Source organism: Sus scrofa, chromosome X (assembly GCF_000003025.6).
Source record: "Sus scrofa isolate TJ Tabasco breed Duroc chromosome X, Sscrofa11.1, whole genome shotgun sequence".
Classification (NCBI taxonomy): Eukaryota; Metazoa; Chordata; class Mammalia; order Artiodactyla; family Suidae; genus Sus; species Sus scrofa.
In genome coordinates this window covers 88,430,173-88,447,563 of record NC_010461.5, presented here as the reverse complement: position 1 = coordinate 88,447,563, position 17,391 = coordinate 88,430,173, and the positions used below count along the sequence as shown (strand labels likewise).

General features: G+C 44.9%; 2 protein-coding genes across 16 annotated transcripts in view; one reads left to right on the top strand and one right to left on the bottom strand.

Moving 5' to 3' along the window:
- The window catches only part of NLRP12L (NACHT, LRR and PYD domains-containing protein 3), a 63,195-nt gene that overhangs the window by 19,106 nt on the left and 26,698 nt on the right, over window positions 1-17,391 (bottom strand). For 9 of the 14 annotated variants that reach the window (XM_013990992.2, XM_013990988.2, XM_013990989.2 and 6 more), the window contains 8 exons: window positions 11,111-11,281; window positions 10,824-10,994; window positions 8,625-8,804; window positions 7,514-7,684; window positions 7,235-7,405; window positions 6,771-6,941; window positions 6,482-6,652; window positions 1,064-2,187 (listed from right to left, as the gene is read on the bottom strand). In XM_013990992.2, the coding sequence (XP_013846446.1) occupies window positions 2,106-2,187; window positions 6,482-6,652; window positions 6,771-6,941; window positions 7,235-7,405; window positions 7,514-7,684; window positions 8,625-8,804; window positions 10,824-10,994; window positions 11,111-11,281 (1,288 nt within the window). In that variant the 3' untranslated portion in view covers window positions 1,064-2,105. Of the gene's footprint in view, window positions 1-120; window positions 2,188-6,481; window positions 6,653-6,770; window positions 6,942-7,234; window positions 7,406-7,513; window positions 7,685-8,624; window positions 8,805-10,823; window positions 10,995-11,110; window positions 11,282-17,391 lie in introns of those variants that run through there. The other 5 variants (XM_013990994.2, XM_021079747.1, XM_021079746.1 and 2 more) reach the window with 3 other exon arrangements.
- Window positions 13,020-15,775, top strand: TEX13B (testis expressed 13B). Of its 2 annotated transcripts, XM_005657909.3 has the most exons (3): window positions 13,020-13,208; window positions 13,335-13,825; window positions 13,914-15,775. In XM_005657909.3, exons 2-3 carry the CDS (start codon window positions 13,367-13,369, stop codon window positions 14,616-14,618), a joined length of 1,164 nt encoding a protein of 387 aa, XP_005657966.1. In that variant the 5' UTR covers window positions 13,020-13,208; window positions 13,335-13,366; the 3' UTR covers window positions 14,619-15,775. The 2 variants fall into 2 exon arrangements, with proteins under 2 accessions (XP_005657966.1, XP_020935408.1); XM_021079749.1 differs by lacking the exon at window positions 13,020-13,208 and having other exon boundaries at window positions 13,219-13,825.

Sequence of the window (17,391 nt, the reverse complement as noted above, 5' to 3'; positions counted from 1 at the left end):
ATTTTGATGTTGTCAAATCTTTTCCCTTGGGTTTTTACAACCTGTTTAGAAATGCTTCCCCTGTATTTTCTTCTAAATTGTCATGTTTTAAAAGGAAAATAACTCCTCAGTATGAATGAGTTTAATTTTTAACAACAAAATTTATTAATTATAAAAGTAATACATGCACATGTTAAAAACATCAAGTAGAATAGAGGGCTATAGATGAAAATGAAAAGTTCCTTTCCTGTTCTCCCAATACCCCTGCTTGCCTGCTTCCTCTTGTCAGCGGTAACTCCTGTTAGCAATTTCTTGTATAAATCCTTCCTTACACATTCTGGACACATAAATACACACGCACATTTATCCTTTTGTACACACACAGGACACGCACACACAGAGTTCTGCAGTTTTTCATTTAACATTATATCTTTCGAGTTCCTAATGTGACTGAGTTTTGGCAGATGTTCACCAGACTGACAGAGACACCAAGGCAATCAGAGAACATGGTAGCAAAGCGCACAGGAAAAGGCATATTCATCTCTGTAAAGCCAAAACTTAACACAAAACCTGGCACACAATAAATCCTCAATAAATAAGTGTTAAATAACCAAAGGGAAAGAACAACTTGAGAAAATGGGAAACAAACTGCTACCTTGACCATTCTTCTCAGGTCAGACCTGGTCTCCTAACTGAGAGTTACAATCTCCCAGGGCAGCAGGGAACAATATCCGATGATGGATGAGGACATGGAGCAGCTGGACCTCTCACCTGCAATAGCTTCCCACTGTGCGTCTCTTCCCCCACTAGATTCATCGCCTCTGGCACACACATTTAGTTCAAATGCACAGGTCACACTGACCACACAGCAAGAAACTCTGGGAACTCAAAGACTACACAGCTGAGTTATATTATAGGTACATACTCATATAAAACAGCTACCACTAATCAGTACCTACTGTGGGGTAGGCACCATGTTGAGAACAATAGCCCTGAAAAGGTAAAATCAATTTACCTCCATTTTATAGATGAGAAAATGGAGGCTCCAAGAATCCAAGTAACTTATACAGGGACACACAACTAGTAAGTAGTAAAGCTCTACACTTTAATCGGATCAGCCTTCTTTTCTGCAGGTCCCACGGCACAATCGCTCCTATTTCACAGGCTCTGGGCTATTTTCTTTGCCTAGCATTCTCTTTCTCCACCATCTCATCTGGTGTTTTGTGGAAGCCAGGCAGAGAAAGAAACATGGGGTCATGGAGGATCCATGCTAGGCTATGTAATACACTGTCAGGGATGAGGAGTGAGTCATAAAAGTCCACGAACAAGAACACACATATAGGGGAGGTATTAACAGTTCAGAAAGGGAGTTGAGCCTGGACACTGGAAAGCACCGTCAGGAGCCTAGGATATGGATATCGTGGCAGCTCAAGAAACTCCAATGCAAATAGTTCTCTCCCTAGGCACTTTTGGTGAGCTGTTCACAAACATAGCCCTTCTGCCTGCAGTCTTACAGCCACTGGCCAGTGTATCTTCCTGCCAACCCCATCAAGTCTCACCTCTTTGAAGCCTTTCCCTATTAATCCAACTCACTGCTCTCTATTTTGTGAATTACAGTTTTACTTAAAATCAGCACCATAAGAGATAACATGTGTGTTTGTACATCCTCGTGTCCTTTAATGATTTCAAGTATTTTGTTTCTTTAGGTGGACTCGTTCACATATGTTTTTTAAATTGTTTCCCTGCCTGGTCTGAGTACTGGGAAACCTGGTTGGATGTCAGTCCCAACTCTCCCAGTAATGAGCTGTGTGACTTGGAGCTTGTCGCAACCTCTCTGAGCCTCATCTTTCCACCTTGAAAGGTTTGGGTGAAAACATAGTAAACATTGTAACACAATATATGAATGTAAGGTATTATTGCTGAAGACATTTCAACTAAGGTGCTTCCACCTCTTACATCCTATTTAGCGGATAGTTCTATGTAAGAAATAGCAATCACTGCTTGTTTGCCACTAGCATCCTCAGCAAAGATTAACAGGTTTGGAACAAGAATACTGCACAACTGTTAGAGATGGTGCCAGACAGAGGAGGTCTATATGCAGCTGATTCAGGGGTTCTCCTTGGAAACTACCAGGTGATTCCAGGCTTGCTCATTTTTAAAGCTTCTATTTTTCTGAATGTTTCTTCATGTAAATGATCCGTGTCAATGCTATGAAAATGAAAAGAATCTTGTGTCAAGTCAAGCCAACAGATGTCTTCAGTACCTTTCCTGTTCTCAAGGATAAGACTCTCATTCATACCTGCTCCACAGCACGACTCAGTTACTCTCTCCACTTGGGTATCTTCCTCCTCCCTCAGCCTTAACTCCTTCCCTTGGAGTTAGTTCCCACTCCTGTACCTATAATCTCTCCCTCTCTATGGACTCCATTCTCTCAGTTTGTAAAGTTGCCTGTCCTAAAATAAGACAAAAAAGAAAAAACACCACCACCCATCTACGACACCCGCATTTCTTCTCTTTTTCACAAACACCTTGAAAAACGAATCTCCATTCCTTCTACACTTCCCTATCTCTCATCTCAAGTCGCTGCAATCTGGTTTCCAGCCCCATCACACCACTCAACGGCCCTTAATAAGTTCATCTGTGGCCTCCTAATTACTAAACCCAAAGGATGCATTTCAGTACTCATCATTTTGGAACTCTCTGCTGCATTTCATACAATTTTTCCTTGAAACTCACTTTTTCCGTAGCTTCCAAGACCCTTTTCTCCCCTGGTTTTCTCCATGGGTTATCCTTCCCATACCCACCTCTTAAAAGTTGTTATTGCTCACGACTAATTCCCCAGAGAAGTTCCTCAGAGGTTCTTCTCTTTTCACTCTCCCTAGAGGATCTCATCCACTGCCATGGCTTCAGCTATCACCTCTGGAGAACACTCCTATGTCCAACCATCTACCTACTAGGAAACTTCCCAGTGTCCTACAGGCACTTCAAATTCCACATGTGTGTCCCTGATTAAAACCTACTGACTGCAAAAGAAGGTACCAACTCAAGTGTGTAGTGAGGTACAGTTTTTAGTTTTTAATGGCTAGAAGCTAATCTTTATCTAGCAAAGTGAAATGAGTAGCCCTGTACAGTAAGTAAACATTTAATACCATGGAAGAATAACAAGACCTATGGAATTTTTTTTGAATGACTTAGCAAAAGCTGTTTATCTCCTGCCATGCAGAACTCATTGCTGGGGAAGAGGTAGGCCAATATGCTTAGGAAGCCTGGAGGTCTTCTCGGCATTGAGAAACCAGTTATTCACAATCCCTTCTTTCTAAATTTAGAATTTGGAAAGTGTCAGGGGGCTTTATCCAAGGCCTAGTGCCTGGGAAAAGCACCAAGGCACCAAAAATACAATTATCTTCAAGAAAGAGGAAGGCTTAAGTGGGGTCCCTGACTCAACTCAGGGGCCTACATCTTTGTGAGCAAGGATTGGTTTCACACATAATATACCTGTGGCTGATTCAAGGAGCTCTTCTAGACCCAGCGACCCTGACACATATGGCACTTTAGAAAAGAACGACTGCATATTTTTTGTGCACTAAGATACGCACAAGTATAATGAAACTGCATGCAGGACTGGATGGGATCAGGACCAGTCAGGGCATCACTGTTCAGGCACTAAGCTTCTATGGGAAAGGGTACGATCAGCTGTCAAGATGAGGCCCATGTGGCAGTGAGAAACAGCAACAACAGTGGACTAGTTCTCCAACCAGCTTTGGAAGCAAAATGCTCCATCTTGGGACTAGTTTTGGGAAGGTGAGCAAAGGTCCCCAAATGTACTATTACCCAGGTATGAGAAAGAAAAGAGTGGTGGCTAAATGTGCTCCCAGGTTTCTACAAACAGAGCTTACTAATTACACATGGCATATGAGGCCTTGCCAACCCCCTCAAGCTCATTTTCTGACACACTCTTGCTTTGCACTTTATGCTCCAACAATAGAAAACTTCTTGGAGATTTCCCACCTATATCCCCATCTAGTACCAAAAAAACATGCTCTTTACTGCCTGTCTACCTTTGTTCATGCTATGTCCCGAGCATGGACCAGCCTTCTCCACCCTTACCCCTATTTCCACAGCTACAGTCCTGAGACTCAACTCAGACGGTCCTTCCCCCAAGAATCTTCCCGTGAGCCTCTTGGGCTGAGTGAGTTGTCTTCTGCCATGGTTCCCTTAAGACCTTGTGATTACCCCATTGCATTCATCAGTTTAATGTGCCTGTTCTACCACTAGGCCTACTGGTCCCTGAAGAATACGGATCGTGTCTGATGTCATTCATTCTTATCTCCCAGGACCTGGTACATCTGCCTAGCACATAGTAGGTATTCAGAAAGTGCTTATGGAATGAGCAAAGGTGAGCATTGTCACTCTAAGGCCACAACCTTTTCCCCTCAATCTTATGACTGTCTAGACACCTAGTCTTCATTGAACACATCATTAACTGTCTCCTCGCCTTGCCCCCAGATGCTCTAAATTACTAACTGATTTACCATATGTATTTACTACATGCAAAGCACTGAGCCAGAAAGTTTATAGGGGAAAATTCAATGAGGAATAAGATTCAGACCTCACACTCAAGCAGCTCTTAGAAAACAACCTTCCTCCTTCAGCCTTTCCCTTTCCAAACAAAACTCCCCTTTTAGGAGGTTCTCCTGGATTTATCCCCTCTCTAGCTCATCACCACATTAAATGATCCACAGTTTCCTCTCATCTTACCTGGGTAAGTACATATTTCTATTGATTACAGCGTTGTCTGTCTTTCTTTTTTTTTTTTTTTTTTTTGTCTTTTTTAGGCCATACCTGCAGCATATGGAAGTTTCCAGGCTAGGGGCCAAATTAGAGCTGCAGCTGCTGGCTTACACCACAGCCACAGCAACAACAGATATGAGCCACATCTGCAACCTACACTATAGCTGGATCCTTTAATCCACTGAGTGGGGCCAGGGATTGAACCCCCATCCTCATGGATACTAGTCGGGTTCATTACCACTGAGCCACAACGGAAACTCCAGTGTTGTCTGTGTTATACACACTCTAATGTTTAAAATTTATTTGAGGTCAGTGAATGGTGTCTATTCTGTGTGTGTGTCCTTTGTTTTGTATTCTGAGCTATTACTGCACACTGTTACCAACTCATAGATTGACGAGTTATAAAGATTTGAAGGTTGGCCTGAAAGCATGATGGAAGGACATTGGTTAAAAGACAAAAGGCAAGAGAAATAGGAAACAGTATCACAATTTACACTAAAAAAACAAATGATGGCATGCCATCACAAAATAATTTTTCCATGATATTATTTAGGACCTTTGCTGAAGCATACACACTAGGGAGTGCTACCACAGTAAATTACTCTATATTTAAAGAAACATTAGGATTGATCATTCAGTTCATTTCAACCTGTTGACAATACAGGCTCCAGTCACCTTTTTCTTAGAAAGACACCATAGAGGTCCCTAAACCCCTCAGACTTATTATGTTGTGAATAATTCCCTCTTCCTGGGCAGTAATCACCACACTCTCAAGCCTTTGAAACTAACAGACTTCACTGTGCTAGTAGAGAACCAGCTTCTGTTTCAGCCAGACTTGTAATCAGGCCTTTATGCTATTTTCATTTACGCTTCAATCCATCAAATTGGCTTTGGAATGTGGAATTTTTGCACTCGGCCTTCATTTTCCATTATGTGTTCCAATTCTGAATGCCAGAAATAAATGGCCATTTGGCCACTGGTTGGCTGCCAACAGAGCATAGCTATAACCTAATTAAGAATTACTTTGTGTGTTAGGCCAGCCTGCTGAGTTGGCAGATGGATATTGACGGGAAAGGGTGAAGACCTCCACTTTCTGTAATTGTAATTCTATAACAGCGTCATCCCCCTGAGTCCTGAAGACTCTCAAAATGTAAACATAAAGCCCTCTAGCAGTTGTTAGAAGAAGAAAGGGAAAGGGTCTAACACCCTTACGGAGTACTTCCTATGTGCCAAGGGTATTTCCATTTATGGAGTACTTCCTATGTGCCCAGCGCTGTATATTCATAATTAACACCTCACTTCATACAATCCCCATGCTAACACCAGGCAATCAGGTACTACTCCTGTTAGCTCCATTTTATAGACAAGGATACCAAAGTTCAGAGATGTTAAGTAAGCATGGCCATATAGCTACTAGATGCTAGACCCTGTATTTAAGACAGACCTAGCAGAACCTGGATCTGGCACTCTTTTTCCTCCACCATGTTGTGTTTCTTAGCAGCGAGATCCAGTACTGCCTGTTCTCTTACCTCTCTCCCTGCCCTTGCACCCAAGGAAAAGGCCTACTGGAACTTTCACTTACTTTGATTATTTTGCCTAGGCATGGCCTGCCCTCAGTTTTTCTTCTTTTCTCACTGCAACGGCTATGTTCAAATCCAACATGCCTGTCCTGACCCTCTCCCTCCCTCACACCCTCCACCCAATAACTTACTAGAACGTCTGTAGTCTACATTTGGGATCAATCAGTGCATCACAGAGCATTTGAACTCCAAAATCCTTGAGGTCATTTCCACTTAAGTCTAGCAACGTTAGGTTCTCATTTCTCTTGAGGACAGAAGCGAGGGCTCCACAGCACGCATCTGTGAGATGACATTCTGCTAGCCTATGGGAGATTGGGTATTCGAGAAAGAAATTGGTTTTACCCCAAGTTCTGTAATGACCCTCCTCTTCATATATAGACTGGAACAAGAGCCCAATGGACAGAGTCCCTATGCACTTACCACAAGGTCTGCAGCTTGCAGGAGGGGTGTTTCAGCCCTTCGCACAGCACCTGCATGCCCTCATCCCCTAAGGCATTGTCACTGAGGTCAAGGACTCTCAGGTGTTCATTGGTATACAGTGCATCGCACAAATCCTGACAACACTCTCCAGTCAGGTGACAGGTCCACAGTCTGCCAGAAAATAAGGTAGAGAAGGCTGGTATCATTTCATCTGCACTGGGTCACTTTACATTTTGGGTTTACCTGTTAGAGAATCAAAGTGTCACATAAAAAAAAAAAATCCCTTGGGCCAGGGCCAAGCAGAGATTGTGAAGAGGGGATGATTTATTCCCCCTAAATTTTTTGGACCTTCATTTATTGTTTCCTTGGAGACTGTATCACCAGGCCAAAAAATAATCATTTAATTTTGGGAGTTGCTAAAACATCAAAAAATTCTGCCTGTGGCTACTGTCCATGATACTTACGACAAATCCTTTAACTGACAGTCAGGCTGTTTTAATCCTTCACACAGCAATTTCAGTCCCAAATCTTCAATTTTGTTATTAATTAGAAGCAGCCTTGTCAGGCTCCGGGTGGAGCTCAGGACTTGGGCCAGGGACTCACAACAAGCTGCAGAGAGGGAACATTCCGATAGCCTGGAGGGATGGGGACACCAAGGTGGCTGTTAACCATAGCAGCAGGGAGTTCTACTGAACTTCAAATGCCAAGGCCCATGAAAAGGACAAAGACAAGCAGCCACTTACACAAGATTCTGGATTGTACCACTCGGATGGTGCAGACCTTCACAGAGATGCTGTACTCCTGTGTCCCCAAGGGCATTGGCAAACACAAACAGCTCTTTTAAAGTCTGACTCACTTGCAAGAAAGAAGAGAGCTCCACACAGCTAGCATCTGTCAGGGAACATGTGCTCAAGCTACCCAGAGACAAAGAAGGAGAATCAGCCACTGCTGTCATTTAGCTTCCTGGAATGTTCTCCCAGCCTCCCCATTTAGCTAAGTCCTGGCCATTCTTCAACTTCCAGTTCCTGGTCCACCACCTACACAGAGTCTCCTCTGAGGTCTCCAGTCCATAGTGACCTCTTCTCTTTCCCTGGGCTCATCTGGCATTTAAGTGATTCTACAGTCTTAGACATTTGATTACACACTGAACTGTGTTGCTCTCCAACTGTGTGTCCTTAAGGGCAGCCCTGTCACTTGTAGTCCATCTAGAAACTCCATTCACATTTAGCCCAGTGTTGTGTACACAGTAGGCATTCTTTACAGAGTTAATATTTAATTAGCATCATTCCTGCAAACACGAAGGATGGTAGCATACTGGAAAGAGCACAGGATATGGAGACTGACTATGGAGTCACTTCTTGACTATACCAGTTTTTAGTGATGTCACTTCCCCCTTACCATCCTCAAAGTTTCCTCACCTGTACAGTGGGGATAAGAAAACCCACCTTGGAGTTCCTGTCGTGGCTCAGTGGAAATGAATCTGACTAGCATCCATGAGGATGAAGGTTCGATCCCTGGCCTCGCTCAGCGGGTTAAGGATTCAGTGTTGCCATGAGCTGTGGTGTACGTTGCACATGCAGCTCGGATCTGGTGTTGCTGTGGCTGCGGCATAGGTCAGCGGCTACAGCTCCAATTCGACCCCTAGCCTGGGAACCTCCATAAGCCATGGGTGCAGCCCTAAAAAAGACCAAAAAAGAAAAAAAAGAAAAAGAAAACCCACCCTATATAGTTATTGCAGGGAGTGAATTATGTGAAATAACTTTTGGCAGGCAGCAAGCATAACTCCTGGCATATAGCAGGCATTTAATAAGTTCAATAGGCATGAGATGATGCCAGTTAGTTCTAAAAACTTACTCTAGTTTCTCCACTTTACAGTTGGAATGTCTGAGACCCTCACAGAGATGCTTCACCCCTGTGTCGCCCAGGGGATTTTCACTCAGGTCCAGCTCAGTGAGGTTTGGATTACAAATGAGAACAGAGGCAAGATATTTGCAAACAGCCTCTGAGCTTCCAGGGAGAAAGCTAGCACACAACCTGGCAAGAAAGAAAGATGAACAGACACAGAATTGGCCACTTTATCATCCTACTCACTCCCTATCCCACAAAACATCATGAACATAGAAAATAAAGGTCCCTCCACATAAGATCCCCAACCCTGAATATATCACAGCCCCCTTTTATACGTGGGAAGGACTTGTACATTGCTCCCACAACACTGTGTCCCCCAATGAGAACTCAAAAAATGTTGACTGCCACCCCCAAAAAAAAGAATTGGGAGGAAATACCAACATGACCTAATAACTCATTTTAATTCCCTGTTAGCACTCTATTCAATATCTTCTTTCAAATCCCGGGGGGCGAAGAGATATATCATCCTTAGTATGATTTATAATCCTTAATCCTTCTTAATACGTTTTATAGTCAAAAGATCTTTCCTTTCTTTTCCTCTTACCTTAGTTCTTTTTGTTTGTTTGTTTTTTGGGGCCGCACTAGCGACATAGGGAAGTTCCCAGGCTAGGGGTTGAATCAGAGCTACAGTTGCCGGCCTACGCCACAGCCACAGCAACATGGGACCCGAGCCATGTCTGCAACCTACACCACAGCTCATGGCAACATCGGATGCCCAACCCACTGAGCGAGGCCAGGGATTGAACCTGAATCCTCATGGATACAAGTCGGATTCGTTTTCCACTGAGCCAAGATGGAACTCCCTCTAAGTTCTTTATGAATTAATCTGCCATCTTTAGAGAGACCCAGCTCATCACCATCATCCATATAATATTTCTTCTTTGGCACAAAGAGTGTTTTTTTTACCTTCTTGACTTCTCAGTCTTTGTTTCTCCATGTTAAGTAGTCCAATTCCTTGAACAATTTCCCATCAACTTTTTCTTCCATCACTTTCAAGAATTTATATGATTTACACTACAACCTCTGAGTTCTCAATTTTCTCTTGAGTTAACAGGCTCCAAACTTAGTCTTGAATAGAGCTAATAAGAACATGTAGCTATATCTCTCCAATTTAGAAATTTTAAACAGAGTCATTTTGCCAAAAAAAAAGGTGTTTCAAAGGGGATTGAGAAAGCTTTAATATGTATTTATATATATGCATAACTGAATTACTTTGTTGTATAGCAGAAATTATCACAACATTGTAAATCAACTATAATTCAATAAAACTTTTTTTTAAATAAAGAAAGCTTTAATGCTGGCGAGCTTTTGCTTTAGGAAACCCCACATATATGCTGTGATTGTTAACTTTATGTGTCAAGTTGGCTAGGTCATGGTACCCAGATATTTGGTCAAACATTATTCTAGATGTTTCTAATTTTAGATGAGGTCAGTACATCACAGCTCATAGCAACACTGAATCCTTAACCCGCTGAGCAGAATGAGGATCAGCCTCATCCAATCAGTTGAAATTTTAATAGGAAAAAAAAAAACTGACCTCTCAGGTAATTCTGTCAGGAGACTGTCTTTGAACTTGAACTGCAACACTGGCTCTTCCCTTTCTCCATTCTGCTGGCCTACCTTGCAAATACTGAACTTGATAGCTACCATAATCCATATGAGCCAATTCCTTAAAATAAGTCTTTCTATGTTTACACACATCTTCTTGGTTCTGTTTCTCTGAAGAACCTTGACTAATACATATATGATACATTTTTTATGAAGGTCATTACATAGATTTTGAAGTCAGACACATCTCAGTTTCTAATTGTGCCTTTGCCATGTTACTTAGCCTTATGACCTTGTGTTTCTGCTTCCTCATCTGCTAAAATGGGGATAGTAATTGGAATCTCTCAGAGCTCTTATGCAGATTAAAGGAAATTATGTATACAAAGCACTCAGCACAATGCTTAGCACAAAGTAATTGCTCAATAAGTGTGGGTTATCATTATTGTCATTAAGGTTATTGCCGCTTTTATTCTTCCTCTCCATGACTCCTTGAAATGTGTTTGGATCAGGCACATTATGATCCAAATACTCAGCTTGGGTATCTTATTTTAAATTTTTGTTGTTGTTGCAGTATGGAAACTAATAGTGACAACTTACTTGAGCTTCTGTACTTTGCAATTTGGATCCTTTAAGCCTTCACAGAGCAATTTCAAAGCTGAGGCTTCCAGTTTTGTTTCACTAAATTCCAGCTCAGTGAGCCACTGATTGGTGCTGAGAACAGCCGCCAGCGCCCCACAAGAAGCAGAAGGGATAAGGCACCGGTACAACCTGAAGAGAACAAAAGAATGATATCCTTATCTTTTCCATACTCTCCTCCAACATAATAGAAATTGACCCAAAAAATGCCCTTAACACAGACAACAAATTCTCCTGCTATCAGTTACCTCAATGTCTGTAAGATACAGTTTGGCTGTTTTAGTCCTTCACACAGAAGCTTCATTCCAGAATCTTCCAAGGTATTTTTCACAAATTCCAAATCTGTCAGATACTGGTTGGTTTCAAATACTAAGGAGAGGTCTCTGCCATAAGAAGATGTGAGGTGGCAGAAAATCAGTCTGTGTGGGGAAAAAAAAGGCATTTCAGAGAAGAAAATAGAACCCCCTTTAAAGGTACCTGTACTGTTGGCCCCTTACTGATGTAATGAATTATTTCAGTCAATTCAACAATTAATTTGTTCAGTACTTACCACTGTGCTAGATGCTTAAAACACAGAAATAACTAAGACTCAAACTCTACCCTCAAGGAATGCCCATTTAACGGGGAAAAATAGGAAATATTGGTTTATAATACAATGTGGAAAGTACTGCAAGTAGTATGCACAAGGAATCGTGGTGGCACAGTTCAGCCTAGCTTGGCGGGGTCATGGGGGTGGGGGGTGGGGGTCTGGGTTTGAAAGATTGAGAAATACTTATAAAAGGAGCAAATACTTGAATGCTGCTGTGAAAGGGTAATAAAAATTGAACCGAAGTTGGGTGGATGAGGAGAACCGAAGTGAGGACAGCGGGAGGGGCTGAGGGACAATTCACTCATGGCGCAGCCTATGCAAAAGCCAGGAAGCAAGAAAGAAGATGCTTCACTTGAGAAACTTCCAGTTATTTACTATGACCTACTTTAAAACAGTGGAGGATATATACCAAACTACTAACAATGATTATCTTCCAGGTTGGAGGGAAGGGTTGGTTTATAGGGAGACATTTACTTTTTGGGTGTCTAAAGATCATTTACAATGATCAGAAATTATCAGAAAAATATTTAAAAATTTTGGAAATACATCATGCATGCTTACTATAAATAATTTTTACAATAGAGGAAAATGCAAAGAATAACTTTTTTTGAGAAAATACTGTATCCCTATCACCCAAAGATAACCACTGTTAAAACTTTAGTATATAACTTTCCAGATTTGTAATGCATGCATACATATAGCATTATATGTTCCCTGCGACAAATTAAATCATAGAAAGATTTGTTTTTAAAAGATGAAAACTTTTCCCCAACTCCCCCTTCAACTCCACATCCCAGAGATTAAAAGTCTGGTGTATATGCTCCCACTCCTTTCTCCAAGATGATGGAAACATATGCAAATACATACATACACACACACACACACACACACACGATTTGTACATTTTACAAAAATGAGACCACAGAAAACGTTACTAATTTAGATGCACTTTGTCATTCAGTCCTCAACTTAGGCCCATAGGTAAAAGTTACAGAACAATGTCATACAGTAAATGACAAAGTAGTAGTACTCTGCCTGAGGGCTGTCTGGCTTATCCTCTAGGGCTCAAAAGGCCACTGGAAGTTTAAAGAGACAAGACTGGACCCCTCTGATGACAAGGGAGGGAAGGAGACAAACCTGATATCAGAGGGCTTCAGTGGTCCAGGGAAGAAATTGCGGGGGTGGGGGGGCGGCGAATGGAAGGAGGGAGAAGGCTGGAAATGGAGACATTCAAGACACTTTTTTGGGAGTGGATGTGGCCAGGATTTGTTACCACTCAGGGTGATGAGGGGTGAGGCTGTACTCTGGCTCCACCTACTTCCTGCAGGGGGGTAGCTGAGGCCCTTAGAGATGGGGGGTGGGGTGGGGAACTGTTTCCGGTTCTAGAATATTCCATCTCTAGGAGGGGCGGGACGCGCGAGTGGGACAAACCATTATGGTGGGGAGGTCGGATTTTTTTTGTACTTGATTACAAGCGATTCTTATTCTTGCTTCTAAGTCTTTTCTGACCACTCTTGCTTCTTCCCGCCTTCAAAGACTATCAACAGTGTAGGGAGTTTCCTTATATCCTGGGAGAGAGGGCCATCTTCCTTGCGCACCCCTCACACCCCTGCTGTTTCTGGAAGTTAGAACATTCCGAAAGTAAAAGACTGAGGAACGGCCTAGAGACTTTCTTTCTTCGGAGCCCTCCGGGAGAAAGAGGTACCACTGGGCGTGGCTGGCGGGTGTGTCCGGCCTGCTTCGCCACTGGCCAGGAGGTGAGGCCTGTTGGGCGGTGTCCTGGGGCGGGGAAAGCCAGTCAGGTGGTCTTTAAGAGCGTGTGACGTGGGAGGCGGAGAACAAGATGAGGTGAGACGGTACTACAGGTTGATTCATCCCCGCAGGGTCAGCCAAGCCCTAAAGGCCCTCAGCCATCATGGCTCTGAACCCCGAGGACGCCAGTGGTGGGTTCCACCATCACACAGTCGTGGCCTTCATCAACGAGAAGATCGCCAGGCACGCGAAAGGCCCTGAGTTCTACCTGGATAATATAATCCTGTCCTGGGAGGAGGTGGAGGACAAGCTCAGGGCCATCCTGGAGACCAGTGAGGTGCCCAGCGAGGCCAAAGAGGCCTGTGCCTGGGGCAGCCTGGCCCTGGGCGTCCGCTTTGCCCGCAGGCAGGGCCAGTTACACGGGCGCAGGGTGCAGTGGCTGCACGACTTCGCCAAACTGCACAAGTCGGCCGCACAGGCTTTGGCCTCAGACCTGAAGTTGCTCACGTCGCAACTGGAGATGGAGCGCAAGGAGGCGGCCTTCCGCCTGCAGCTGGCCCACACCAGCCTGGCCGAGGTGCAGAAAGAACGGGACCTCCTGAGGTGGAAGCTCCTCCAGGCCGTAAGATTACCCCTCGGTCTGTGCCCCATCCCCCACCCCCTCCCGTCAGCCCCCAGAACAGGTCCCAACTCCGTCCTCTTCTCTCCAGGAGCTGAGGGCTCAGCCAGGGCCAGTCGCAGAGGGACCAGGCCTGGCCACTGCCGCTGGAACTGAAGGAGCAGGTGAGGAGAAAGAGGAGGCCAGCACCGCAGCTACTACTGCTACTGCTTTCGGCGCCGCAGGAGGCGGAGGAAGTCACAAGGATGCGGAGAGGGCGGAAACAGAGGAGCTGAGTGAAGACCTTAACCTAATGCAGCTTCTCGGAGCTGTGGACAAGAAAGATTACACTTCTGGCAGGCAGAGGGAGGGAGATCTCGGGTCAACAGACACAGCCATGTATTATTTCCCCGAGACCCTCAAGCCCGAGCCCACCGTCTCACCGGAACCCCTCACTGTCCAGCTCCCTGCCTCATTCACATACTCCTACCCATGCCCCTTGTTCCCCTTCTCAGAGGCATCCACACCATCCCCACCCGCATCATCCCCACCCACAGCAACGTTCACAGCAGCAGCTCCATCTCCCAACTGGGGACCCTTTGATATTAGCTTGTGGTCCAATATGGGGGCCCAGGGACTAGAGCCTCAGGAACCGCAGAGAGACAGGAGAGACTCTGATCCCCATCAGCAGAGAAGACCTCCAGTATTTCGCAGGCCAGGGGACTGGGACTGCCCTTGGTGTAAAGCTGTGAATTTTTCACGGAGGGAAGTTTGCTTCCGCTGTGGGAGGGGTATCTGGCTGCAAACCCCTCAGTGAATTCAGAAATATAAAACATAACAGAAATATATCCCAATGGGAATTCAGTGTTCAGAGAGAGTTGGGAAAGCCGGGTGGGGGGTGGGGTGGGGGAGGGGAAGAGTAGGAGAATAAGGTTATGAGCTTGGGGGCAAGGGGAGGGGGAGGGGGGTGTGGATTGACAAGGAAAGATGAGTTTTAATAACCTCTTTTGTATTCCAGAGCATTAGCATTGAACACCCCAGAACTGCTGCAGCTTCTGTGTGTGTGTGTGTGTGTGTGTGTGTGTGTGTGTGTGTGTGTGTGTGTGTGTCTCCCCAACCCCAGTATATGGTGGACCTGAGCAGCCATGTATATAACACCTCCCCTCCCTCCCCGCTTCCAACTAGGCTGTAGGTTCTTGGAGCAGGAGTGGACATTTGACCCATCCTGAGCCAAACATATTCTCACACTAGAGAATCTGAACAGAGAGGCAGATTCCATAGTCAGGATGGTGTTGGGCAATGAAGCAGTGGGGTCATTTGGGGTAGGGGCCAAGGTCAGTCATGGACATGGAGGAGCAGAAACGTGTGCTTTACAGAGGGCAGGTGTCTTAGAGAATGGCAGTGTGAGGCCCCAGGGAGCAGAAAGGCACAGAGAAGCAGAGGGGAGGTAATCCTGTGACCCAGTGATGGAGTGTGGAAACCCAACCACTTTTCTACTTCCTGCAGTTGTGCTGATTGAAAATCTACTTTACACAGATCCCCTTTTCTTTAGGCTAACTTGAGTTGAGTTCTTGTTCTGGGAAACCAAATTATTGGCAGGTCAGAAACGCACCAGAAGAGCAGTTGCAAACCACAGAGTGTCAAAGAAAATGTCAGAACTGGCTGAGGAGGTGCATCAGGCAGTGACAGGCGGTGGGGATTCCTGCATCCTAAGAGTCTCCAGGAATGAACTGTACAGGAAGCTCATTCATCTTCTGAGTGAGTTATTTCATGAGAAACAGTCAAAACAGGCCTGGGGTTAACCCTCAGGGCTGCATACACAGGATGCCAACACCAGCTGCACATGAGGACCACTATCGTTCAGCCCCAGGATAGGAGAATCCTTCCCAGTCTCCAAGGGGCAGAACTAGGACAGTCAGATTGAACAGGGAACTCATGCCACTGCCAAGGAGGTGAGTCACCCACTGATAGTGCCTGGAGGGTTTGCGGGTCTAGACCACTGAACAGATATGGTGCCATCCTGAGAATTTCTCTCCCCCAAAATATCACCAGGAAAACAGTGGGAAGGAAATCTGGCTACAAAGCTCCTCGTGAATTCAGAAATGTGGAATAGCACATAACCCAGTGGGAGATGGGTTTCTAGGCAGAGGGGGTAAAAGGGGGAGGATGGTCTGCCTCTCTCCCTCTGATGACTGTAAGCTGTGTTGAGGGGGGCTAAATGTATGGTTAAGCCCACAGGAGGAAGGATGAGCCAGACTGAGACAAATGAAGGAGCCCTGGACATCGACTGGGGGCAGACCTAGATACTGAAGCTGTCATAGCCCTGGTACCTCTCTGCAGTGGCTAGATGAGACTTTGGGCTGTCTTCTGTTGGGGCAGATGTGAACAACTATCAAGACTGGGGCAAGACCCTTAGCCTTCACTTGTCAGAAACATCCTTAGGCTGGTTTACATCCTTCTGGGGTAGGGTTTCCTAATCTCAGCACTCATAACTCGAAGTTGAATGATTCTGTTGCACGAGGCTGTCCAGTACAATGTAGGATGTTTGGCAGAATCCCTGACCTTTACTCACTAGGTACCAGTAGCATACCCTACCCCTGCAAAAACTGTGACAACCAAAAATGTCTCCACACATTGCCACGTGTGCACTGGGTAACAGATTTGCCCCTGGTTGGGGACCATGGAGGCAGTGAGGTACTTAGCAGTAGTCAGAACAAGGGTGAGAGAGTTTCAAGGGGAATGAGTTCAGCAGTGCCCAGGGCTGCTGGGAAGTGGGTGTAGGGGAGCCGAAGACAGGAAGTGAAAAGTGTTCACTAGGTCTGGTGATCACTTTTCATCTTTGAGCCAGTCTGGGTTGGGTTGTGGGGAAGAAGCCCAATTGTAAGGACTTCAGAGTGAACAGAAGTGAGGAAGTTCAGTCAATGAGAGGGGCTCTTCAAGGACTTTGACTGAGGTAGATCCTGCATACTGTATTGGAGGCATGTCCACTGCACTGTTCAATGAAAAAAAAAATATGATAGCCAGTTGTGGTTTTTTTGAAACAAAACTTTCAAAAGTTCTGTAAGTATATGTGTATGCTGTGTGTATTATAGATTTATATTTGAATAGGAAAAAAAAGTCTGGGAAGACATTTAGCAAACAAGGTATTAACTAGGAGGGGCGGGATCAGGATCAGCTAGTGTGAAGCAGGTGTTGGGGTATGAGGTGGGGTGAGGTATGGGGCGGTAGGGTGGAGGGCTTTTACATCTTTACATACTTATGTCTTGTATAAAGTAGAATAAATGCTCACAAAAAAGGAGTAAGTGAATTACTGGCTTTGGTGGGTTTAGAAAGGCTACGTCTTCCTCTTGGACAGGAGGGAAGGAAAGCAGAAACTGGTCTGTGTGGCAAGGGAGTGGGTTTATGATGTGGACAGACAAGCAGACAAGGCACTTGAGAGTGAGTGAGAACATAAAGTCACTGTGGGGGCTTCTGAGCAATGGCACTTGGGGGAATAACTGCAGAGGATGATGGGGTGGGGAATGGAGAGAGAAAAGAAAACCAAGGGGGAAGACAGTGGGAGACTAGAAGGTAATGGCAGGTGGGTGGGT

Bases quoted from the DNA above. Each gene is read 5' to 3' on its own strand.
- TEX13B (XM_005657909.3), top strand. From the start codon at position 13,367: ATGGCTCTGAACCCCGAGGACGCCAGTGGTGGGTTCCACCATCACACA. The intron at 13,826-13,913 runs GTAAGATTACCC...TCTTCTCTCCAG, and splicing joins GGTGGAAGCTCCTCCAGGCC to GAGCTGAGGGCTCAGCCAGG.